Here is a 26,867-nt window from a genome sequence, read left to right as displayed (position 1 = left end):
AGACACTTTTATCCAAAGTGACTTAAAAATGAGGACAATAGATGCAATCAAACTAGAGCTTAGATCGGGCCCAACAAATCAAGCCCGAACCTACCCGAGCCCGAGCACGTTGTGTCCGAGCCCGGCCCAGGCCGACACATTCACTGTAATTATGAGCCCGAGCCCGATTTAAACCAGACTATTTTTAATATGTGGGCCGTTATAACCAGGGGCAGCGCCAGATTTTTTTTTAACGCAGGTGCTGCTGTGCTAGATCATTTAGGCTACAGGGGGGAGCTGCGCAGTTATATATATATATATATATATTATATAAATACTATTAATAAAAATTGGCCACTTAATATTAAATATTCAATTATTTTAATTATCATAATTAAAGTTTTAATTTTCTTAAATTGAACAAGCACAACATTCAGCATTCAATCAAATATTCTTAAAGATTAATTATTATTAATAATGTTACTTCAACATATTGTTATTTCAATATGATATGTGTGTGAGCAACAAGCAAGATGTGCATTTGTAAATTCGGTGACAGCGTGTGTTACGAGTTTCAAATGGTGTAAGTGTGACCGCGGTGCGCCGGCGCCTCCATGTCATTATTATATTGTCTGCTATATTGCTTTATATGTATTAAATCCAGGCAATTGGTTGATGAAAAATGTATTAAAATTAAGATACAATTTATACTAAACGAAATTCACATTAAAGAACTTAACAAAAACAAAACTTAACAAACTTGAAAAATTAAATGTGCTTATTTAATGGCTAAAACACGTAGGCTACTACAGACTCTCTTTTTGTACAAATTGCAGCACATTCATTTAATTCTGAATTTTGCACATGTAAGTTGAAAGGCATTTGTTTGTGCATAGTAAAACATATCTATAACATTTATCAACTTCATAATTGTGCGTGAATTTATCAATTATTATCTTAATGAATAATACGACAAGGAAGAAGCATGTAAACTGCGTTGTTTGTTTATTCAGAAATAATTGAATGGGTCGTAAATGGATCTGAAATTCCGAATGAAGAAACGTAAAAAAAAATAAATAAATAAACCGTGAACAATGATGAACACAGAAAATGATGGCCTAAGACCGTTTTTTTGCTGTCATAGGCGAGCAGTGTGGCGCATTTAATGCACAAGACAAAGCCAACACATATGTTGTCACTCCCCACGACTAGTTTAAAATGTTTCCATACCTCCGATTTTCCTCCAAACTTTCTCAAAGTTAATTCTCCTGTTTTAATTTTTTTCTTTGCTTCTTCAAGCTCCATGTTGCACTTAAGCTACTGGGCCGGGTTTCCCGATAACGATTGATCTTAATGCTTAAGAGCATTTTCTACAGGTAATTTTACGATAGTTCATTTTTGTTTCATGTGCGTTTCCAAACAATGCACATTAAGCAATTGCACGTAGCTGTACTTTAAGTGTTACTTAGGAGTCGCTATCCGTTTGTCAAGTGCTGAAATGTCACCTTATAGAATGGCTCCTAATTGTAGTACACAATCGTTTATTGTTGTTAACCTAATGCTGCGTTCCAGACAGACAACTTGGATATAATAACTATAATACAAAACAATATTATATTATTGTAGTGTACAATATTATACTTTACATAATAATATATAATGTACTTTATATCCAGTAGGCTATAGAGATTGTCCTGCAGGTGACTGCATAAATCTGTCTTCTTACGATGCACTTATAGTGCTTTACGATCACTCCAGAGCACCCGTAGATCTACGATGATTTTCAAGTGCTACTTAAGTTACGATGCTTTTGGGAAACAGACCATAATATTAAGATCAGTCGTACAATCATTTTTACGAGCTTCTTAGGCTTACGAAGTTTTTGGGAAACTCAGCCCTGAATAGTACAGCACACACAGCAGGTGTGATGTGTCACGCATGCGAGACTGCGAGTGCGAGTGGACGAGACGCTGTGCATGACACGTGACGTGCTTTATCAAGGGCACGACCCGACCCGGCCCGAGGACGGTGGCGGGAAATATAGAGTCCGGGCTCGGGCTCGGGCAGAGAATCTTAGCTATAAATCAAACCAGTATTTTTAAACAGCATGCAAAACAAAAAAAAAAAAAAACATTTAATCATTCAGCAGATGCTTTTATCCAAAGCGACTTACAAATGAGGATAACAGAACAAAACAAAACAAAACAAAACAAAAGGAAAACAAACAAAACAAAACAAACAAAACAAACAAAACAAAACAAAACATTTATTCATTTAGCAGATGATTTTATCCAAAGCGACTTACAAATGAGGATAACAGAACCTAACAAAACAAAACAAAACAAAACATTTATTCATTTAGCAGATGCTTTTATCCAAAGCGACTTACAAATGAGGATAACAGAACCTAACAAAACAAAACAAAAAACAAGACAAAACATTTATTCATTAAGCAAATGCTTTTATCCAAAGCAACTTACTAATGAGGACAACAGAACCAACAAACAAAACAAAAAATTAAAAAAAAAAAAAAAACTTTTAATCATTCATCTTTCGGCAAATGCTTTTAACCAAAGTGAATTACCAATGAGGATAACAGAACCAACAAACAAAAGTAAAAATGTAATTATTTAGCAGACGCTTTCATCCAAAGTGACTTACCAATGAGGACAATAGAAGCAAACAAAACAAAACAAAACATTTAATCATTTGGCAGATACTTTTATCCAAAGCGACTGAACAAATGAGGACAATAGAAGCAAACAAAACAAAAAAATATGCTGGCTTGGTCTGTTTTCTAAAACAGACAAAATCAGCTAAAATTAGCAAAGCTACTTAGGTCAGTTTAGACATTTGTTTCATTAGGGTTTGCTAAGGCACCACCCACATTTGTATTCAAGCAATAGCTGAGGAATAAAACAAATTAATACAATTATAATCTAAAATATTTGCTGTGCACTCCAACAATAATGGCACCATAACTGCAACTGTATTGTTTGTTACCAGTATTATTGTGCTGGTGAAAAGCTAAAACCTGCATATACACTAAACCTGCATAAAACAGACTGGACATTCATGCTGGCCTAAGCTGGTCTGTTCAGCAGGGTAAGAGTACCAAACAAAATTAATGGTAAATAAAGCACACAGCCACTCTCAGACAAAAGTCCTACAATTTAATATGTTTAACACATTGATAAAAACTAAAAATGGTAAAATCAACACAATACGTAAATAAAAATAAATAAAACAAATAAATAATATATTAATAACAATGATATAAGACAAATATAAAAAATTTATTAATATTAATATTAATATTATATAAGTATTTATAATGAACATGTATAAACAGATGAATGTATTTGTAGGCAAACATTTAATCATAAAACACACATAAACAGGAAATCTTTGAATAGGCTCTGAAGATTTTTTTATTGTGGTACTCCTCATCAGTTTCCATTCATATCAATGTTTCTGCTGTGCGTCATAGAGTGAGCGTCTTCAGAAAGATGCATACGGCTTCAGACAGACTACATTGATCACATCAGCTCTGATATCAGTCCATGAGCAGAGTCTTTCTGAGTAATTTGAGAAGTCTATAGAGGCGACCTGGACTCCCTTCATATAATGCAAGTAGGTTATGCTCTTGCTCACTGTCAGCGCTGCTGTTCATTAATCATAGAGCTGTCACTAAGGGAGCTCACGCTGGGCTTAATACATTTAAGAAGTGCTAAAATATCATGTGGCAGCTTTGTTGGCTAATCACATGATGATGATGATGATGATGATATACACAGTATGAAAAAGATGGAAAGAAACTGAGCTCTGTTCCCACAACGATATTCTGCTGCGGTGGCCACAGTGCACATCGGTCAGCCAGAGAGACCATTCTAGCCTTCTGGGTAAAGGGAGTTATTTGAGCGATCACATCCAGCCAATGGAACAGGCTTGTTTTGACTCACCAGGCTAAGAATAGCCGAATCTTGGCGAGGAGGAGATGAGGCAGGCTACTGTAAGCTGGGAGGGGCTGAAGGGTGAGAGCCCACAGGAACATTTTATCGTTCAGAGGATGTGCTTTCATAACTTAATGGAGTTCTTAGTTATGGCTTATTGAATTATTTCTGTTTTCTAGAATTCCTTAGGAGATATAAAATCAGACATAAATAACATTTGTTGACATAGTAAGAGCAGAGAGCTATCAAATTCATGTGTATATTATAAAGTATCTCATTTTTGATTGCAGACTTGAGCCATTTAAAACATTGTTGAGATTTCTTCTGAAACTAAAGGAGATCCATAAAATTACTAAGGCCTTTTTCTCAAGAAAAAAATAGAAGAAGCATGAGACACATAACTGCATAACTGCCTATTTGGTTTCCATGTAATATAATTTATTTTTAGGATTAAGCAATTTAGATATTTAAAAGGTTTTATTTGTGATTTTCTTTTCTAAAGCATCACAACAGTATTAAACCAACAAACTAGCATTTATTTATTTATTTTTAAAAGAAATTACAACTTTTATACAGCAAGGAATTTTTATTCTTCAAAGAATCCTGAAAAAGTATCACGGTTTCCAGAAAAATATTAAGTAGCACAACCGTTATCAACATTTTTTTTTTAATTCAAACAAAGTACGTGAAACACATTTGCAAAATAAAAAGTAACAAGGATAAACATAAATCAACATAGTTAATAATAAGAAATATTTCTTGACCATCAAATCAGCATATTTTTATGGATCATATGACACTATCCTTGTGAAATATATACTAAATATGTATTTAAAATACATTTACATTATGCAACACACTATGTGCTAAGCATACTACACATATGTTTACATATTTATGTGCTTAAAATACCCTGCAATTGTACTTTTAGTATACTAAACTGGTATACTTAAAGTCTGCTAAATTGTAATAACTTATTTTGTGCTTAATGCATATAAATTGAGTGTAAGTAGTGCCATGGTCCAACTAAAGATATATGAAAATATATTTGATTGTGCTGAAGCGGAATTATTGCAAGTATACTTCAGATGAACTGTAATTATCTTGCATTTAAAAACTTGTACTATACAGAGTTCATACAATCCTTATTAATAGTGATATTAAAACACATTTTAGCCATAAGTGCATTGTGCAATAAATAAATACTCAAAATAAAGTGTATTTATACTTTTATATCAGTAAGTGATGTGTCAATAAATATGTTAATGGATTTGAAGTATAACTAGTATGAAATCAGAGAATTTAAATAAATTCTGGCATAGGTTTTTTTCTGGCATAAAGACTACATAAATGGCTGTTGAAATTTTTGCCTTGCTATCACAGGAATAAATTAGATTTAAAAATTTAATTAGAACAGAAAACAGAATAAAAACAGAAAAAAATTGTTATAATAATATTATTACTGTTTTACTGTATTTTTGATGCATCCTTGGTTTGATTCTATGATTCTCACATGTACATTCTTCTGAAATAAATATGATACTCTAACAAATTACTTTTGTGAGCCAATTCTCTTTAAACGAATCAAAAACTTAAAGCCCAACCAGAGAAGTCTGATTCATGGATAAATTATTCATATGTGCAGGTTATTTTTAGTGAATAAAATCCACAACCAGTGCAACCGATTCCAAAACAAATCATACTTATGGCTATTTTCAGATAATCAAACCCACACAGTCAGATAAATAGATTCCAAGTGATTCTTCAACGAATGACTAGTATTAACCATTTCTACAGTAAGTGCCTCGAACACACTACAACTGTTCATTTAAATTTCCATTATTAAAAATATGTTAGCATTTGGCAGAGAAATTGCATTTTATTCATCTTTTTTTTTCTTGAAAAGAACTAAACGAATCATTCACTGAACTGTTAAGGAAATGAACTGAACTAGATATTTAAATCTTTCAAAAAAAGATTTTGAGATATCAGTGTAGAGTCTAAATCTACCTGCTCAACTGCAAATATAACATTTGACCATACTAATTAATAGTAAATCATTATCAAAAGCAATTACAGTTTACAACTCATGGAGCGACACTAAACGCTGCAGACTCCAGGCACCCCACTGTGTCCAAACCAAACTTCGTCCTTCTCTAACGCTTGATCTTGTTTGAAATCACACATCAATCATTCTCTCCATGCTCACATTCAGTCAGTCCGCCAAGCCCTGGAGAGCAGACGCCTGCCTGGTTTACAGTGTTCGGTTGTGGCTCAGTTATGAATGAGGAGTGATTGAATGTGAAAGAGTTCTTTAAGTTGAAATATTAAAAAAAACAAGCAAAATGTGCATTACAAACTGCCCTTGGCATGTTTTTGTGCCAAGCATGCATGCGCATACAGCCTCTACGCATGTACACTCTCATGCACATGCATAAAATGCTAAAATGGAATGCATGAAGGTGGATTCAGAGTCACACGATTGAATGTCAAACTGAAGCACACACACATGCTTACACATATAGATAAATATAGGAGGTCACAGGAATAAACACAGATATAAATGTCAGCCAGATTTCTCATGTGAGATAACCTAAGGCTAATCTGACTCCAGTTATCATAATGTAGCTGTGTATGTGTGTATGCATGCATTAACAAGTGTTTGTGTGTGTCTGGGTGACCAAGCATGCACTGTATTTCTCACTCCATCACTGTAATTTCTTCCTCTCTGTCTCTCATCTACCCGGTCTCTCCTCCTTTATATCTGCAGGGTGTGTGAGTGTGTGTGCGCGTGTGAATGAGTCATCACTGGTGCAGAAGATCATCTATATTCCTTAAGTTTGCCCAAATCTCCTGCTCACACAGCCAATGCAGCAGGAGAACACTAAAATATGACAGACGCACACTGGTTGGGACCCTTAATTGACTTTTGTTTTGTTTATAATGAGATAACGATATTTTCTATCCTCTACCCTAAAACCAAACCCTCTCCCAGACCTGTATACAATATCAGATTTTAATTAAGACATTCTTTTGTATATTTATTATATATATGTGATTTTCCTTGCAAGTGATTTCTGGATTTACTATGCTTGAGGAGTGTAAAATAAACCCATAACAGCAACATCAACTCAAAAAACATTGTTGCACAGTGACTATACGACTATATTCATTTCTGATATGAAGATTTTACATCTGAAATAAAGTACTAACACCCACATGGCTTAATGGGCATCCTATGGCAGGACTCTTGCCCACATTAATGAAATGCACATAAATTAAAATCTATGTTCTTATTGTAAACAATACATCCATGTATGTGTTTAATCAAAATGTCAATACTCAACAGATCTCTCTATAATCTATCTATCTATCTATATCTATATCTATATCTATATATCTATATCTATCTCTATCTATCTCTATCTATCTCTATCTATCTATCTCTATCTATCTATATATATATATATATATATATATATATATATATATATAAAGAGAGTGTACACATATCTGAGTGTGTTTTTGTGTGTGTTGTTTATTTATTTATTTATTTCTGGCTGATCCTGCACTTTCTACCATAAACAAACACTGAGAACCATTTAGAAGTGAGCATCACAGCAGCCTACTCACTCTAAAGGGCAGAGCACTTGAAGTGAGTACTCTGAAGGGTGCAGGCCAGTCTGGCCTCATGTTTGTGTGTGTGCACGCATGTGTGTGTGTGTGTGTGTGTGTGTGTGTGTGTCTGGTACACCCTACACAAAGCTGTACATCACTGCCAATTTATTCTGAACTGGAATGTTACCTTGGTAACACAGCAGCAAAATTCCAAAAATGCAGTTCAGAATGTTGCAGGGAAAAAAAGTATTAAATGTTTCCTTTCTGTATGTAGATTTATTTTAGGTTTATCTGCATACTGTCTCTCCACGTGGCAAACAAACTAACATGAAAATATGTAAATCAGTACAGTATTACTGTTTTTTAACCGATAAACCACAGGGCACAAACTAATGGTGTGAGCTCTCTCATCCTCTGATGTCCAGAGATTTCAGCTGAATTTTAGCCTCACAGTGAAATGAGAAGAACGATTATCAGAGGAAAAGAGATAAGCGATGGGGGAAAGGAGAGGAGGAGAAAGAGAAATGGACCCTGCCAAGGGTGTGAACATCCGAGATGATCAGAGATCAGACTTTCCATAGCCTTGAGCTGATCTTATTACACCACTGAGGTGCTTGCTGTATTACCCAGTATGAGTTCAAGTAATGTGAGAGATATTCTTACACACTGAAGGGAGCAAAGTCTTTATCCACTACTTATTAAACCTGCTTGATGAGGACACACACACACACACACACACACACACACACACACACACACACACATACACACACACACACACACACACACAAACACAGAAAACTGTGTTTAGGCTAATAAATGAGGGCATTCTGTTATTAATGTATTTAGTAATGTATGTGTAAAACTCTTGAGCCAAACAAATTTGTGGATCATAACTGTTGTAAGAAGATCATTTTAATACCTGACTAACCTTAACCAAAAACCGTAAAACACTTTTTTTTTTTTTTGTAATTTTAAATTACATGTAAATAACTTACAATATATACATACCATTTATCATTCAAAAGTTTTGGGTGGTTAAGATTTTTTAATGTTTTGGAAAAAAGTCTCTATGCTACATTTATTTGATCAAAAAATACAGTAAAAACAGTAATACTGTGTAATATTGTTACAATTTAAAATACTATTTTCTATTTTAATATATTTTAAAATGTAATTTATTCCTGTGATGCAAATCTGAATTTTAGCACTCATTACGCCACGATTCTTCAGTAATATTTCTAATATGATGATTAATGATGAAGTGCTGTTTAAGTTTTGAGGAAACCTATTTTTGAGGACTGAGAAAAGCAATTATTTGAAATTAGCATTATATTCATTCATTCATTCATCCATCCATTTATTTATTTGCTGTCACTTTTGATCAATTCAATGTATTTATTTTGAATAAATGTATTTTTTCTTCCAAAAATAAAAAAGTATTTTTATGGTCCAAAAATCTGCGACCACATTGAAAATATGGTGAGTAATGAAAAATCTTTATATTAAATGTGAAATAAATACAAAATATAAGCATTTTCACTTGTGGTCTCAAACCTACTGACAACACTGTGCATATACAATATTCACACATAGGTTAGAGTATACATATATACATACATAAATTGACTCATGCATTAATAAACAGGATAAGTGCTCTGAACGCATAAATGGTCTCCAATGAAATGCAATTTAAGCAAAGAAACGCAGACTTGTCTATTAGATGATCATGCAGTCTCGACCAGTATGACAGCAATAACTACAATCACTCTCTCTTGTCTCTCTGCTTACCTTTTCCCATGCACATACCGAGCAGTACTGGAAGCTAATGTCTCTCATCGTGTTCTTCCCCAACCAACAAACAGTGCCCGTCCTTCAAACACTCAGACTAGACTGCCGTTCTCTCTAGACAGGGACATCTGAACAGTCAAGAAGGTTCAAGAAGTGTGGACGAACGACATTATACTTGAGCTCTGTCACCGTAACTCAATACCACAACGGTGTGTACTGATCCCATAACTGTTGATTGAGTTACAGAGGAGGCTTAACCGACCAAAGTTCACATTAACCTTTAGCACCAGCACACTGAGAGATATGACCACAAACAGTTCATCTCAATACAAATACACAAAGAGAGCTGTCATTGTGTCTAATAACTTATGTAAAGGTGGAACATCATGCAGAGTATCAGGTCAATCAGTTAACAATATGCTAAGCTATCAGGCTATGTGCTTAACAGTGGGCTAAGCAGTTAACGGTAAGCTAAACTATCAGGCTAACTCGGTAAAAGTAGGCTAATCGTTTAAGAGTTTATTAAATTATCAAGCTATTAATTATTGATTAATTCAACTGATTTGTGATGTAAACATTTAAAAAGACAATAACTGTCTAATAAATTAATGATAATTTGAGAACAATTGACATTTTAAAGGTTAAGATGACATTTAGAGAACCAGATATTTTATTTTTTTACATGTAGATATCTATATCTCTTTTGATTTTCTGTTTTTTTGTCATGTGATGGAGCATTTTTGTTTTCTTTTAGTGTGGACAGAAAAACTGTCTCACTGCAATCTTGTCATGTTGTGCCTCAAACGGAGTAATGGAGACAAATGTTATTATAATATGACTCAACAGAATACAGTAAGAGTTACCTTATCAAATGCTTTTTAAAACCCAATGACGTCAGATGTCAGAAGAGAATAAAGACAAGCATCTGTAGCAAAATTATTAGAAACACAAGTGGTGTGCAGGTTCTGTTGAAGCATCTCTACACCACAAGGCACTGAGGAAAAACATAACAATTAATAATTTATTCAAATAATTTATTCATCATGACTAGTCAGCTCTTTGATGAGACTTTAATGAAGTGTTGACAAACTGCCTCTCTGGCCCAAGACAGACGCGGTTTGAGGGAATGTAGTGCGTTCTTGTTCAGGGAGCTGACCATGGTGCTGAATCAAGCACACAGTACATAGAGTGGAGCTCAACTACATACTCACTGCCTAAACAAGCCTTTTCTCTTTTTGCTGATGGCCTCGAGGCCCACAGAAAAATGCTTTTAGTCTGTGGCCAGACTTTTGATGAGCCGCATTAAGTGTGGTCAACATTACAGGTTCTGGCCAACAACAACCCATTTAGACAGGAAGAGGCTATTTCACTGATATGTGGATAGTTGACTTGAAGTCTAAGATGTCCATGAAAACCATTTTTAATCAATTAAATCAATGTATAAGGGAAATGTGTTTTAGATGTTATATTATATGTGTGTGTGTGTGTGTGTGTGTGTGTGTGTGTGTGTGTGTGTGTGTGTTTTTGTTTTTTTGTGTGTGTGTATATGGGAAATGTGTTTTAGATGTTGTATTATATATGTAGAAAAGTTAATAAAAAAACATAATAAATAATCAAATAAATAAATAAATACGTTTAGTTTGAGTATACAGTAGCATATTTTTTATGTGATTTTAGGGGTGATTAAATCTAAGTGTTTCAAACTAAACTCTCAAATAAGAATCTGATTTTATTTAAAAGATTTAAGCCACATAACCCCAAAATTAAGGAACCCCCCCCCCCCCCCCCCCCCCCCCCCAAAAAAAAAGGCTTGTAGTTGCAGATTTACCATGTAAACAAATTTTTTTTTCTAGTTATTTGACTCCTTGTAGTTGAACTGAAGCCAGCCATTTAGAAATGGACAATCAGAATCAGCGTTTTAATTCTCACCATCTTTGTTTGTAAAACAAATCGGACGGTCGTTCTAACAACCTATGGAACATCTGATGCTGGAACTAAGATGATTTATACACCCTATATGTTGACCATTTTGACTTAAAATGTTGTTATTTCAGTCTGAACCCTCTACAGTGCTGGTGCAGTAAATAATAGTCCAAGTATTACTCTGGGAGGCCTTAAATACAATAACCAATGTACTGTAGCAGCTCCAAATGTGCAGTCACTCATCTATACACTCTTGTTTAGCTCACTTTTAAACCTCCTCCTGCTTCTTCTCTCACACGTAAAAGTGTCAAAACTCTCTCCCACCAGCTCCGACCTGCTGAGATTCCGGTAATATCAAAAGCGAGAGCAGCCTAAACCTCCCAAGAAAATGTCACACATGCACTCCTCTGCATGTGCATTAAAGTAATAGCTTACACAAAAATGAAAACTGACTTACCCTCAGGCAGTCCAAGATGTAGATGAGTTTGTTTCATCATGAGAACAGATTTAGAGAAATTTAAGATCCCTGCAGTTAATGGGTGCCGTCAAAATGAGAGATGAAAAACATCAACAATAATACACAAATAATCCACACGACGCCAGTCCATGAATTAACACGTTTGTAAGAAACAAATCCATTATTTAGGCATTTTGACAAACAATCAATGTCCATAATCCATTATAACGCTTCCACAGCAAAAAAAAATTCCCTGTTGTCTTCTCACATCAAAATACAACTGTTTTTGACTGTTTTTACTTTTAAGCAGTGCTTGATCTGTGCATATTTCTCTCCTGATTCAGATTAGATGACTTTCATATTGGAGAAAGCAATATTATGGACAGTGGGCAAATATTTTAGCCAGAAGCAATGGTTTGAAGTTAAAAACATCTAAATGATGGATTTGTTTTTATCAGCTGTTTGGACTCTCATTCTGATGGCACCCATTCACTGCAGAGAATCCATTGCTGAGCATGTAATGTAATGCTAAATAGAGGATCCATTGGTGAACAAGAGAGGATCCATTGGTGAACTATTTTATGGAATTATGTTATATTCATTTTTAGCAAATTTTCATTTTGGGCAAACTGTTCCTGTAAATGAGGAGGACATACATGAAGAGCCTTTTTTTTTTCTAAAAACAACCATTGCAGTGCTGAAAATTAAGATATATGAGATAGATTAAAGATTTTAAACCCCACATAAATAAGAGGTCATAAAACCTGCATACGAGCCAAATAACATGAAAACACATTATGCTCCATTGATCGATTTTTCTCACTAACAGCATTCTCAAACGTGTGCAAAAATCTTAAACACAAAGATTTTAATGCTTCTTACTGCTTCTCCATCACAAACACACACCCACACAGATGTGTGTATGAGAACACACACATACACACACCTCCAGTGCCAGAGATCTAATTAAAGGCTGTGAGATTGAACATGTCCCTCCTTCTGATAGCGTAAAATTAGATGTTACAGATTTGGATTGCATTCTCACTGTGACATCTGACACGTCTGCTGGAAGGATGTGTGGTGTTCTCCTTTCGCGTGTTCGTGTTTGTGTAGAGAGAAAAATAGAGGATGTGAATAAAAGCTAATGCGAAATGTGAAAAGCAAATATATATAGAGAGAGAAAAAGTAAAAGAACCAGCGATACATGCAAACACACGCTCATATAAACCCACCGAATGTTGAATGTCTCAACACGGAACATCAATATTTATGCACTAGCTGAGCTGAGAATGGCAGTAATTGCTGCGGAAATCAATGTGAGTCTGTTGCTCACAGTGTATTTCATCTTCTTATGAAGGTCACATTTCGTTTTCACAGACTTAGAGACACACACTCCCACAGAAACACACACTCTCACATACAGACACAAAGTCTATACACCGGCATATTCCTGTATCGTTGAATCAGGCACACATTATGTTACTGAAAATACTACGTAAGAAAATGCTTCTCAAATTATCCTTAATTAATGGTGTATGTGTATTATTTGTATGAGTATCTATACACATACTGCACTAGTTATGGGAAAAAAAGATGGTAACACTTTAGTACAGGGTTGCAAAATTCTGGGAATTTGCAAAACTGGAATTTTTCCATGGGAATTAATAGGAATTAGTGGGATTAAACTGGAAATTTGCGAAATTGCAGGAACTGGGGACTTAAATGTAGTTGAGAAAAAAATCTTGCAGCATAATCTTGGTTAGAACAACCAGATTTAATGCAATTTTAGTTAAATTTCTACTTTACATATTGCTAAATAGTTTTATTAGTTTTTATTGCTTAATGAAGTGCTATTGGCGGACTGATTACTTAAGTGCTATTTGGTTTACTTCATGTAAGTGCACGATCATTTCTTATATCCTGCATACAAAATATCAAAATCTCCATCTTGGTAAGTAGGCTATTCATGTAAATTACATGAATATTAAAAAATAATTATGTTTAAAACTTCCTTGTGCTGTGTGTAATATACTGTGCATCTAAATTAGTCTATAACATAAAAACAAATACACTGACTGAACAAACATTTAGGTGAGATAATAAAAATAAAAAAAACAGAAGTCTAAAAATGACCCTCCCCCAAACACAATCCTCTGTAGTCACCTAAGAGGGGGATTCCCCTCCATTTTCTCTGAAGCCCCACTTGCTGCATCTGAGACTAAATACTACATCTAAGTTTTGATATTCTTAATATATTTGTTCTATGGGATTCAAGTTTAACTACTAAATACCAAAAAGCGTTTATACAGTAGCTAGCTAGCCAGTAAATCAAGATATGAAAAATCTAAGTGAGTTAGCACTATTTCATTGAGGTATGTGCTAGCTAGCTCAAGCTGATGCTCTTTCTGCTAGCCAGTTTTCTGTTATCATACAGGAGTACAGTACTGGTCAGAAGTTTGGACACATTACTATTTTTTATGATTTTAAACATTGCATATCTTTTGCTCATCAAGCCTTCATTTATTTGATTAAAAACACAGAACAAAACAGTAATATCCCGCAGTATTACCGGTATTACAATTTAAAATAATTAAATTGTTTCCTGATTTAATATACTTTAAAATATAATGTATTTCTTTGATGCAAAGCATGAACATTTGAACATCATTACTCCAGTCTTTAGTGTCCCATGATTCTTCAGAAATCATTCTAATATGCTTATTTATTATCAAAAAAAGCAAAAAGAAAATAAAGAAAAGATATATACTTATAAATACTTGTAGAAATCCTTTTTAACAATACACTACCATTCAAAAGTTGGGGTCAGTATCTTTTCTCTTTTTTTTAAATAAATGAATACTTTTATTCAACAAGGATGTGTTAAATTAATAAAAGTAATAGTAAAAACATATATTGTTAGAAAAGATTTCTATTTTGAATAAACACTGTTTATTCACACATTCTTTAATAAATCCTAAAAAAGCATCACAGAGTCCCCCCCAATAGTAAAAAGATATATTGTTAGAAAAGATTTATATTTTTTTTTTATTTGTATTAGTTTGCATGCATGTGAGCCTATGATCAAACAAAGTGTTTATATTTATGTTTATATATGATACAGTTTTATAAATTTCCCCAAATTTCCAATTAATTCCCATAAATTCCCCAAAATTCCTGGTAAGTAACTATAACTACTAATAAGCAGCAAATTATGCGTTTGCTTAGGCAAAAGTCATTGTTAATGGTTTGTTAATATCAAGAATTGGACATTAAAATAACGTTTGACCAAAAAGATTAGCTAAAAATAGCTACGTCACAATCATGGACTTTAGTTTTGTCATTCACAGTCTTTTAGTTTGTTGGTCATTAGTTCCTGTTTCCTTTGTTCGAATTCCCGCTCCTCGTTTGTTATCATTTGTGTCCAGCTGTGTTTGATTTATCATCTCTTCTGTGTTGTTTGTATAAACCCTTCCCTCACATTCAGTCGGTGTCTAGTCACCTTTATGCTGTGTTGTTTTTGCACCCTCTGTATGCCTGCCCAGTTGGATTATTCAGTAAACTTAAGGATATTTGAATTTATTCTACTGCCTTCGTCAAGCTATAAATGTATTAATTAATTATCTTAAAACTTGATTTCTGGATTCATATTTAAAGCATTTAAACAACTGAATTAAATTGCATTAAAACAACTGAAAATTAAAATGAAAATCAGGGTTGTTATTGTAACTAAAACTAAAACTATGAAAAAAAAATTTTTGGCAATTGAAATAAAACTGAAATTAAAAAAAAAACTTGGATGAAAAACTAACCTTAAATGAACAATTGTTGTATTGGCAGCTAATTGAAATTAAATAAACTGAAGTATAAAATTACTTAAAGTAAAACTGAAAAAATAAAGTAAAATAAATAAAGCTAGAAATATTTGAACAAATAATGAAAATATTTAAATTATGTTGGACTAGCTTTTATTTTTGTCTTCAGTTTTTAATTTTTGTTTTATTTTTTTTGTGTTTTTGTATTTTTTTTTTTTATTATTTTTATTTTTAATGTTGATTTTTAATGTTTTAGTAGTATAAAAGTACAGTATAATAGTACTTTAATAGTATATAAACACCTAATAGTATATAAATCACCTTGCATACTATGCAGTGCAAATGGTATAAAATTGAGATGCAGCCGAACACAGTTGCATGTTAGCATCTAACCATTAGCCAAACCTCAAGTTTCATTCAGTGTAAAATCGCATTTTCCATTTTCCTCATAACATAAGATCACTAAGAGCAAAACAGCTCCAAGATTTAGACAGAGATTACTTCCTTGGAAAAACAATGCAAATGCATCACTGTTGGTAATGCTATCTGCTAAATATTATCTAATGTTTTAAAGGCCCTGTTTTCAGCACACCTTTTCCGACATGTTTGCTTCTGCACTATGATAAAAGCAGTTAAGAAATATATAAAATATAATTATAGTGTTTTAGAAATAGATGCAGTGTAAAGGACGTTCACAGTCCTCTAATTTGTGGCAGAGCCAGAGAGCTGGTGCAGTTTTTTCGACAGACGGACAGGAGAGAGACCTATGGGGGCTTCTCTTACATCACTGCTTCTTTGATTTCACTCTCTGTCTCTCATCCTCCTCCTTCAGGCATCCCTCTCTCATCTCTCCAGCTCCTGCGTCACTCTTTCATCCTCTGCGGAATTCAAGTATGTGTGTGCGAGTGCGTCTGGAAGAGAGACATTTGAGCATGCACGTGCCCGAGTGCATGTACGTGTGAGTGTGTGAGAAAAACGAGGTGTGCTTAACGTGTGCGTGCCGCCATCCCCAAGATCCCCAACCTCAGCTAACTGGCTTATGAATGTTGGATGGGGGTTTTTATGATCTTGTTAAAACTGGTTACATTATTCAAAGCTCCATTCATTCAGAGAGAGAAAAGGCAAAGAGAGAAAGATGGATTGAGAGGAAGAGAGAGGGAGAAAGAGAGAGAGGCCGCAGGCTGAGTGAAATTTTAATGAATTCTCTCATGGTCGGAGGAAAAACGATTGTGAAAGTTGGCAGAGAAGGACGAGATTTCAACTCCGCTGATTTCTCCTGTGTCATCAGCTCTTTTACTTTTTGTCTCATCTAATGGGAGATGTTCGAAGAAAGTCCAAGGAACGTGAGAAAGGGAGCTGTCAGGGGTATCATTTTCATCCAGATGTTGCTTTTCTCACATTATTAAGGCAGAAACAAAATTGTTTAGGCTGCACAGACCAGGACTGTGTTCTAACCATTATCTAATTTACACTAGAGTTCAAAAGTCTGAAAGTCTCTTAAGCTTACCAAGGCTCTATTTATTTGATCAAAATTAAAACAGCAATTTTGTGAAATATTAATACAATAAAAAAAAAAATGATTATATTATATTATACTGACATTTCATTCACTGACACACTTCACTTCAGCAGCGCAAAAACTGGCCACACATATACTTACTTGCAAGCAACCCGCCAAAATAAAAGCTTGCTGATTATAGGTTTGAAAATGAAACTGAAAACTCACATAAAAATAACAATTAAATAAAAACAAAATATAAAATGGAAATATTAGCCTTGTATTTTTAAGTTTACTATAAAACAATTTTAAATACTCACTTTTTATTTTAAAATATAATAGCATGATGTATGAGCCAGTTCTAATGAATCAGTCTGAATCAGTCTTCTATAATTTACAGCATTAGCAGATTTCTTTCGTATTTAAGCAAAATGGAGATTATATTTGAAATGTATCCAAATTAATCAGAATCAAATCTATTCAAACAGGAAATCTATATTGATTCTCAGCTCTAGATAAAAAAAAAAAAAAAAACATTAAGGTGGGCCACAGTGACTGTCTACACTCTATAAAATAAAGTTTCCAATGGCGTTTTTTGGTCCCCCAAAGAATGTTTTATGCAATAGTTCTTAAAAGAACCATTTTTGCACAAATAACTTTTTATAGTATAACGGACATTTTTATGCAATGGAAAGGCTCCATGGATATTTATGAAACCATAGATACCAATAAGGAACCTCTATTTTAAAGAGCCGAATGTACAATGCTAGAGAAAAACAACAGTAATTTGTTGTCATGTGAACAGGAAGAATATTTTTAATGAAAGGTTGTCTGGTAAGAAATCTTCCTTCACCCGTCATTGGCATTCAATGTGGACCCTGTGAGTGTGTGTGTGTGTATGCATGTGCACCTGCAGGCTCTATATCACACTCCTTCACTGTTGACGATAAAAGATACTCGAGGCATGTGTGTGAGTGTTTCCAGGGCTGAGATAGGGACGTGAGTGTGTGAAGAGATGTGAGATCACGTGTGGACAGCCTCTTATAGTCCTGTCACCCGTTGGGACTAGTTCTAATGCTTGCAGATGAACGTCACAGCTTAGGATAGTCACTAGTGAAGGTTTTTGGATTGTGTTTGTTCTTGTGGTGTGAGTAGCCAATTAACATTGTCATAATCTCATTTTCCTGCAGCTTTAGAGTGATTAGTCACATGACATTTATGCCTCAGATGACTGGCTAAAAAAAGCAACTTGCATTGAGAAGAATTGGAATGCTAGCTTTCTTCAGGTATTACTGGCCTCTTTGGTTGTGAAGGAGAAGTGGAAGACAGAGACAGGAGGAGGAAGTAGTCTGGCCAGACTGGCTCCTTCTGAGCGTTAATAAGAAGGATAATGAAATTAGAGGTCTATGGAAGGCTTGTAGTGTGGTCACCATGCTGTTCTAACTTCATTAGCAATTATGTAAACATGGGCAAGCACAGTGTTTTCATGCATGTGCCTACTTTTTTTTAACTATATAAGTCAAATTTCTGTAAAATGTCTTGCAAGTACAGTAAATCATTTAAAAACATTTACATTTCTAGAAGTGTACAAACTAATTCAGTTCCCACAGGGGTTTTCAAACTTTAATATCAAGGACCACCAAATATAATAACTCCCTTGCAAGGGCCCCCATTCTTAAAAGGCTGCATATTTTCATGTAAAAAGACCCATAAATGTGAGAAAAATACTGAAGTTATTCAATATAAAATCTTATTGATTTCATTGTGACTGATTCATTCATGCATACATTTTTTTTTATTTGACCAAAAATGTCATAATTCGATCTTCCAGTAAAACGTCTCTCTAGTGACATATACTACATTTCTCCAATCATTTAGTACATTTAAACAGATCTGCCTGCATTCAATTAAAAAACAATGGACAGAACTTTTTTATATTCATTTAATTTAGAAGTATGTTACAATGAGAAATAAAAGATCTGCCGCTACCTCTGTTACATCACAACCAATGTTCTCTCTAATTTTTTATTTATTTTTTGCTAAGCAAAACGTTTCTTCATTGGGTGGACATTTCGGCCTCCTGAGGAGAAATAATTCTTCATACCAGAGCTATACAGTGCACACACAAAAAAAACTGTGTAACTTTTAACTTTAATGTGCTATTTAAATTTGATTTGACCCTTCACTCTAAAAAAATCCTGGGTTATTTTTTTAACCCAAATGCATTTTTTGGGGGGGTTATTTTTTCAGTGTTTGGGTAGTTTGTATACATTTGATTTTATCTATAAAATCGTTACTGTGCTGTATATTGTTAAATTTTATGCAGAGCAACATACAGGCGCACGGTATGAATCAGCTTTAACAAGTGTCTTTTCGCATGATGGAAAAGCCTGATGCTTTGCATAAAATAAACTATTTTATTCATAAAGATACAGAATACAAATACTTTGGATGTTAAAATATTTCCTCAGAGCTGTTTACTGTTTGTTTTTGGGCAGGAATAAAGGTAGTATATTTGGCTATGAGTGAAATGCAGGGCGGCGGTCTCAGCCGTGAGCAGTTCCCCGCCGAACACGACTCCAGCTCGGGCACGAGAACCAGCACGGTAATAAAGGAAACAGAATAACAGAGACTGGTTAATAACACGTAAACCTCTGTTTAATGTTTAATTTTTACTTTTAATGTTTGTTAAACGAGTTTAAATATGGGCAATATGTATAGCATATTAAAAACGATATAAACAACGCTTAAATGATAAATAAAGGAAAATAAAGGAAGCTATCACGCAAACCAGTGGTTGTGTGGAGTATTTTAGAAATGTTTAGAGGATTTAAGTTAATCTGTAAACATTATTTAATGTATGAAGTAAAAAACAAGATAGTAATATAGTAAAAATTAACAAACCATAGCTGGGTTAAATCAACCCTTTATGCTGGGTTAAATAACCCAATTTGCTGGGTAAAATTAACCCAAGATGGGTTCTGTCCTATATTTACCCAGCCCTTGGGTTAATAACAGCCCAGACTGTTGATGTAACTAAATGATGCACATTTTAGGTTACCTGTGAAAGGTTTTTTACTGTGCTGTTACTTACCAAGAAATTCTATTAAAAATCATTTTTAAAAATCTCACACAGAACAGTTAAATTCTTAATATAATATAATACAGGGAGGAAAATATTTTTTTCGTTCCCCTGCTGATTTTGTAAGTTTGCCAACTTACAAAGAAATGAATAGTCTAATTTTTATGGTAGGATTATTTTAACGGATAGAGACAGAATACCAAACAAAAAATACAAGAAATTAGAAATTGATTTGCATTTCAGTGAGTGAAATAAGTATTTGATCCCCAAGCAAAACGTGACTTAGTACTTGGTGCAGAAACCCTTGTTGGCAAGCAGAGGTTAGATGTTTCTTGTAGTTGGTCACCAGGTTTTCACACATCTCTGGAGGGATTTTGATCCACTCCTCTTTACAGATTCTCTCTTAATCCTTAAGGTTTCTTGGCTGTCATTTGGTTTCAGCTCCCTCCACAGATTTCTATAGGATTGAGGTCTGGAGACAGGCTAGGCTACTCCATGACCTTAATGTGCTTCTTCTTGAGCCACTCCTTTGTTGTCTTGGCGGTATGTTTCGGGTCATTGTCATGCTGGAAGACCAATCCATGACCCATCTTCAGTGTTCTGGCTGAGGGAAGGTGGTTCTCGTCAAAGATTTTACAGTACATGGCCCTGTCCATTTCCCAATCAATTTCTAAACTTTATATAATGTGTTTTTTTTTCTGGATTTTTTGGTTGATATTCTGTCTCTATCCGTTAATGTGTTTTTTTTTTATGTTTTTTTTTTTTTTTGTAAGTTAGGATAAATTTAAAATTAAGATTGGTTTTTTTTTTGTATGTTGGCAAGTTTATAGTTTAATATAATATGAAAAAAACGAAGCAGTTATTGCTCATGAATTCCCTTTCTGAGATCAGTTATGAGGCATATTATTTCTTCTGCACAGCCGCGATGTAAGAAGGTTGCGCATGCACACAGCTTAGAGGGAGCATTGATCACAACAAAGTTCGCTATCATAAATATGTTATTTTAAAAATTTAATATTTATCACTATACTAAATCCAAAAATGTATTACAGCATGAGCATATTGTTTTTCTATGTTAAAAGTTGGAGAAACATTTTCAATTCAATCTAATTATTTACATTTATTTTTAATTTAAATCAGGATAATTTATTTTCAATTTTGCATTGAACATAATTTAAGAATGTTCTTAAATTTGCAGCCCTAAAAACACATTTTTATTTTTCCCATAACACACTTTGTGCCCCACTGTGGGGTTTCTGGACCCTGGTTTGAAAACTTCATGGTTACGTGAACTGGGTGAACCCATCAGTTTTCAAACTGTTCCTATGCACCTGCTAGAAACCAATATGAATCATGAATAATATGACAATCCTCAATGAGTTTCATTAATAAGCCCAAAACATCTTCCTGTCAAAGGAAACAAACTCTTCCATGTCTAGAAACCCGACACACCTTACAGTTCACTTTGCTAACACCCCACTCCATACGCACATATTTTCAAGATGTCATTCTGCACGGATAGTTTTCCATTAACACTTAATTATTTTATCACACTTGAGCATTTCCTCAAAACAGTGTTGCAAAACAGGCATGGAAAAAACTGATGACTGGCTGCCTCTCCACATACACACAAACATATGCACCACTCCTAAATGCTTATTTTCAGTTCCTGAACAATGCAAAAATCTGACACACCAAAACTGGATAAATGACATGCTAATGGACTGCTTTTATAAAAAATAAAAAAATGCTGTTTCCAAGCAACTAACAGGTAAGACGAGCTGTAGTTATGTTCATGCACAATACTGACAACATGGGAGAAACAAAAATGAGACTGAGAAAAAGAACCAAACATACCACATGATCACAAGATGATGATGACGTGTAATCATGAGAACAGATTATGTCGACACTGTATTTGTGATACAGCATAAGCCAATGGCAATAAAAGACGTTCACTACATAATGCAATAAATCTCAACTCAATACATTTAGGTTAAAATTCAGCGTATGTAACCCAGTATTCTGTGAACCTCACACCTTTAACAGTATTGGAAGCCTAATGACTTGTGAACAGCTTCTACTGGGTAACATGATGTGACAGGAATATAAGTTGGTGTGTGCACATAATCAAATGCAATTCATTTACATCTGGCCCAGCACATCCAAATGATCTCTGGTGGGATATGTGTGTTTATACATCTGTGTAATGTTAAAATAATTTAAGCAAGCATATAGGCAGAATACAACACTTCTTCCTTCTTTTCTTTCCTTAAACAAAACCCTTAAACATCAAGATCATTGGCATATGGTTAGGAGGACAGATGCATGCAGACTGACCAATAGCTTGTGCTGTTGTCGAAGCAGGTAGAGGGCGGCAGTCTCAGGTGAGAGTTTGTGTTTCCTGTCCTCTAGTAGTCGGTATGCTTCCACATGCTGAGGCGATAACTCAGATAAATGCAACGGAAACACCTCATTCCTCAGTTTCTGGAAAATACAGAAACAAAACCTGTAAATGCAGAATAAACAGATATATAACAAATAGTAAAATACTGTATTTTTAATTAATTAATACATAATTGTGTTCAGGAAGGATGCATTACATTAATCAAAAGTGTCAGTAAAGACATTTAGCATATAATGTTACAAAAGGTTTATATTTAAAATAAATGCTGTTTTGAACTTTCTATACATCAAAGAATCCTAAAACAAATGTATCATGGTTTCCACAAACATATTAAGCAGCACATTTGTTTTCAACATTGATAGATGTTCCTTGAGCAGCAAATCGGCATATTAGAATGATTTCTGAAAGATCATGTGACACTAAGACTGGAGTAATGATGCTGAAAATTCAGCTTTGACATCACAGGAATAAATTACATCAGAAAACATTTATGCAAGTTGTAATATTGCCTTTTGTACTGTATTTTTAAAAGCAAAAACAAAAAAAAAAAAACAACAACAACAAAAAAACAACAACTAGAGTATGAGATTTTAAAAAATAAAGACCCTAAACTTTCAAGCAGTTAAAAAATATAATACAGAAGTAATATTATTATAGAAATAATTCATAAATAAATAACATGTTGTATCTTCTGATCTTCAGTGATGTTATAATAGAAAATATAAAAATGTATAAATCCACCATGGTTCCAGAAGTATTTGGCACTTATGTCATTTCTAGATACTAAATCAGATCAAGCATGTATTGTTTTATCAAAACCAACTTCACATGTATGTGTCATTTCTGCAAGGTCAAAGATGAAAATATAAATTATAAACTTAAATATGTTTTTTCCCTTTCTACATGAATAAAATATGAATCTTATTGCTAAACAAGCATATCATCTACCATTAAACAGTCTAGCTAGCTAGCGTGTCTGTGTTTACACTGTGTGTTCTTTGTTAGCAGAGTGACTCTTTTGTGGTTCTTGTCAACAGTGGTGCTTTCCTGTAAGGCCTGACTTTAGCAGGTGGCCAATGAGTACAAAGCAACATTACACCATGATCATGTTCTTTACACATTATATGGGGCTATTACTACTCTGGCAAGCAAACAGGAGCTTATCAGCGCGTCTGTTTGTACATGTGTATGTGTGTCCATAAACTGGTTTGGGTTACATACAAAACATTAACACCTGCTCCATTTGACTGCAGAGAACAAACAAGAATGAAAACAGAGTGTGGGTACATTAAACTGCTGTAAATGGACAACACACACAGAATGATTTTGCTTGTTGCTGTTAGTCCTGCTAGCATGAGGTTAAACCAGATGTTTGGCTTCAGAAAAAGCTCTCAGTGCCCGAAAAACTTACATATTCAAGTGGCTGTCAGCCTCCTATGATCTGATTGAAATGTTATGAGTGAACAAACTGCACATTCAAGAAAAAGCCACCTCACTCACAGAATAGAAGCACATAATCAACGTGACCTGCCAAGTCATACTCATATGTCCAAAAATGTGAGACCACATTGAAAATCTTGTTGCCATTTTCCTACTTTTTAAAAAAATGTATGAACGCAAATAAAAGTTGATGCAAACTAAAAAATCTTTATGAATAAAATATTAATATTTAAAAAATGTTTGCCTTCCAAATCAGTGTCAAGTAATGTGACTATTAAAGTCAGTCAATATGCAAATATTATGATGTCAGATGATCAGACTTTATTATCAAAAGACAAGGTTCAGTTTCTGAAATAGTTGTACTGTTTACTTTAGTGTTTTCTGTAATTTTGTGGTTGATAGAATTGTGGTGTTTACTTTATTTTTATATTCTTTTGTATTTGAGGTTTTTGGGGAAAAATTTATTTTTTTTTTCTAATATTTTAATAAAAAATATTACATTTAACTTGTTGGTTATACCCCATGACATTTTTAGAGACATTAAACTGCTTAAAAAACTAATTATTTATTACACACACACACACAAATTGTACACTTCTAAGAAATTAATGCGTTCAAATTAGATTTTTGAAAGATTTTTCCTTTTCTTTATATTGAACACTTGTATGTCATTAACCCATATAACAAAAATGTAAATATAAAAATACAAGCAAAATAAAAGCATTTTCAGTAGAAGTCTCAGACTTTTGGACCCCAGAGTATATCATTTATAATGAAATACAGTAAGGACTGAATATACAGGACAAATACTGGATTGACCGTATCATACTGCCATTTGAAAACAGTGCAAAATACTTAATTAAATAAACTAACGTGGTACAAAAACCGTCATGTAATGACCCAGCAAGCAGATTACAGTACAGCAAGTATATGAGGCATTTGAGATCTCCAGATACTCACACCTGCCTAAGCGTCCGCTCTTAAGATGAGTTAGCCTAACGGTTAGCTTAGCCCTCCAGTTCACAGGAAGCAGAGGGAACAAAAAGCATGTTTACTAATTCATGGCAGCAGTCAGGTGTAACGGGGGGCGGCCTTTGTTCTGGAGAAGATTCAGAAACATTACACTGATGTCCCGAACCATATATAATCTACAGGGCTAAAATTAGAATGTTGTGTGAATAGCTGCGAAGGGAAAATGGTTTGATCATTGACAAGTAAATGAAAACAGATAGCCTTGAATAGCCTGGTGACCCTCGGGCATGTTGTGTTATGCTTTCGTGTAACTGTGTCTTTTGGCTGTGCATGGGAGTCAGTGTTTGCATCACAACTGATTTGATAAAACTGTCTTCTTGACGAGGCTCATAACATTTTCTGAAAATAATAATTCAACTGGTCAAAAAAAAAAAAAAGTAAGTTACAAATACAGCATATGTAGAAATGTGTAAAAAAGCCAAATTATTTGATGCTGACATGGACCCCAGAATATTATGATCACCCTTTCTAAAATAAAGTCAGCTGCTTTATAAAATTGTGTAAAATATTACCAGTAAAATGTTTTCTATTTCTTTGTTTCAACATATAATTATTAATACAATTGATTGAGTGTAACATAAATTTAATTGTAATAATTTCTTTATTATATATATATATATATATATATATATATATATATATAAATTTTTTTTTTTAATTATATTTTCCCCACTATGATTGAGTGTAACATAAATTTAATTGTAATAATTTCTTTATTATATTCCATTTCAAGTTTTAAATTGCCAATTCAAGAGCCACACACACTGAAGATGGTGCTTAAGAAAGTTTTAATAGAACTTAATGTGCTGCAAAGAACTCCTGAAGAACTTTTTATGAGGATATTTTTATAATGATTTATTGAAATTTGATAATGGTATTATTAATAATTTTTTTAATAATAATATACAGTAAATATATATATATATATATATATATATATATATATATATATATATATATATATATATATATATATAGTACAGACCAAAAGTTTGGAAAACAATACTATTTTTAATGTTTTTGAAAGAAGTTTCTTCTGCTCATCAAGCCTGCATTTATTTGATCAAAAATACAGAAAAAAACAGTAATATTGTGAAATATTATTACAATTTAAAATAATTGTTTTTAAATTTATTATACTTTAAATTATCATTTATTTCTGTGATGCAAAGCTGAATTTTTATCACATGATCCTTTAGAAATCATTCTAATATGATGATTCATTATCAAAGTTGGAAACAGTTCTGCTGCTTAATATTTTTTCAGAACATGTGATACTTTTTTAGGATACTTTGATGAATAAAAAGTAAAAAAAAAAAAAAAATAGAAGCTATGTTTTTAAAATATAAATATTTTGTAATAACAATATACACTTTTGGTCAGTAATTTGGGGTAAGTAAAAAGAAGTTTTTTTTTCTTTCTTTTTTTTTTAATAAAATCAATACTTTTATTCAGCAAGGATGTGTTAAATTGATAAAAAGTGATTGTAAAGAAAATATTATTAGAATATATATTATTAGAATTTTTTTTTTATTTTGAATAAATGCAGTTCTTTTTAACCTTTTATTCATCAAATATATTAGACAGCAGAACTGTTTCCAACACTCATAATAAATCAGAATATTAGAATGATTTCTAAATGATCATGTGATAGACTGGATGTTACATGTGACACTGAAGGCTGGAGTAATGATGCTGAAAATTCAGCTTTGCATCACAGGAATAAATTATTTTTTTAAAGTATATTCAAATAGAAAACTATTATTTTAAGTTGTAATAATATTTCACAATATTACTGTTTTTTTCTGTATTTTTGATCAAATAAATGCAGGCCTGATGAGCAGAAGAAACTTCTTTCAAAAACATTAAAAATAG

At 33.4% G+C, this 26,867-nt stretch overlaps 1 protein-coding gene across 20 annotated transcripts in view; it reads right to left on the bottom strand.

Annotated features, from left to right (window-relative positions):
- LOC109095434 (RIMS-binding protein 2-like) overlaps positions 1-26,867 on the bottom strand; it is a 151,870-nt gene that overhangs the window by 100,879 nt on the left and 24,124 nt on the right. For all 20 annotated transcript variants that reach the window (XR_006155335.1, XR_006155336.1, XM_042728978.1 and 17 more), the window contains exon 3: positions 22,454-22,600. Coding sequence is in view for 18 of the 20 variants with exons in the window: in XM_042728978.1 (XP_042584912.1) it covers positions 22,454-22,600 (147 nt within the window). In the remaining 2 variants the exon portion in view is untranslated. The remainder of the gene's footprint in view (positions 1-22,453; positions 22,601-26,867) is intronic.

Source organism: Cyprinus carpio, chromosome B8 (assembly GCF_018340385.1).
Source record: "Cyprinus carpio isolate SPL01 chromosome B8, ASM1834038v1, whole genome shotgun sequence".
NCBI lineage: Eukaryota > Metazoa > Chordata > Actinopteri > Cypriniformes > Cyprinidae > Cyprinus > Cyprinus carpio.
This window is presented reverse-complemented; position numbering and strand designations above follow the sequence as displayed.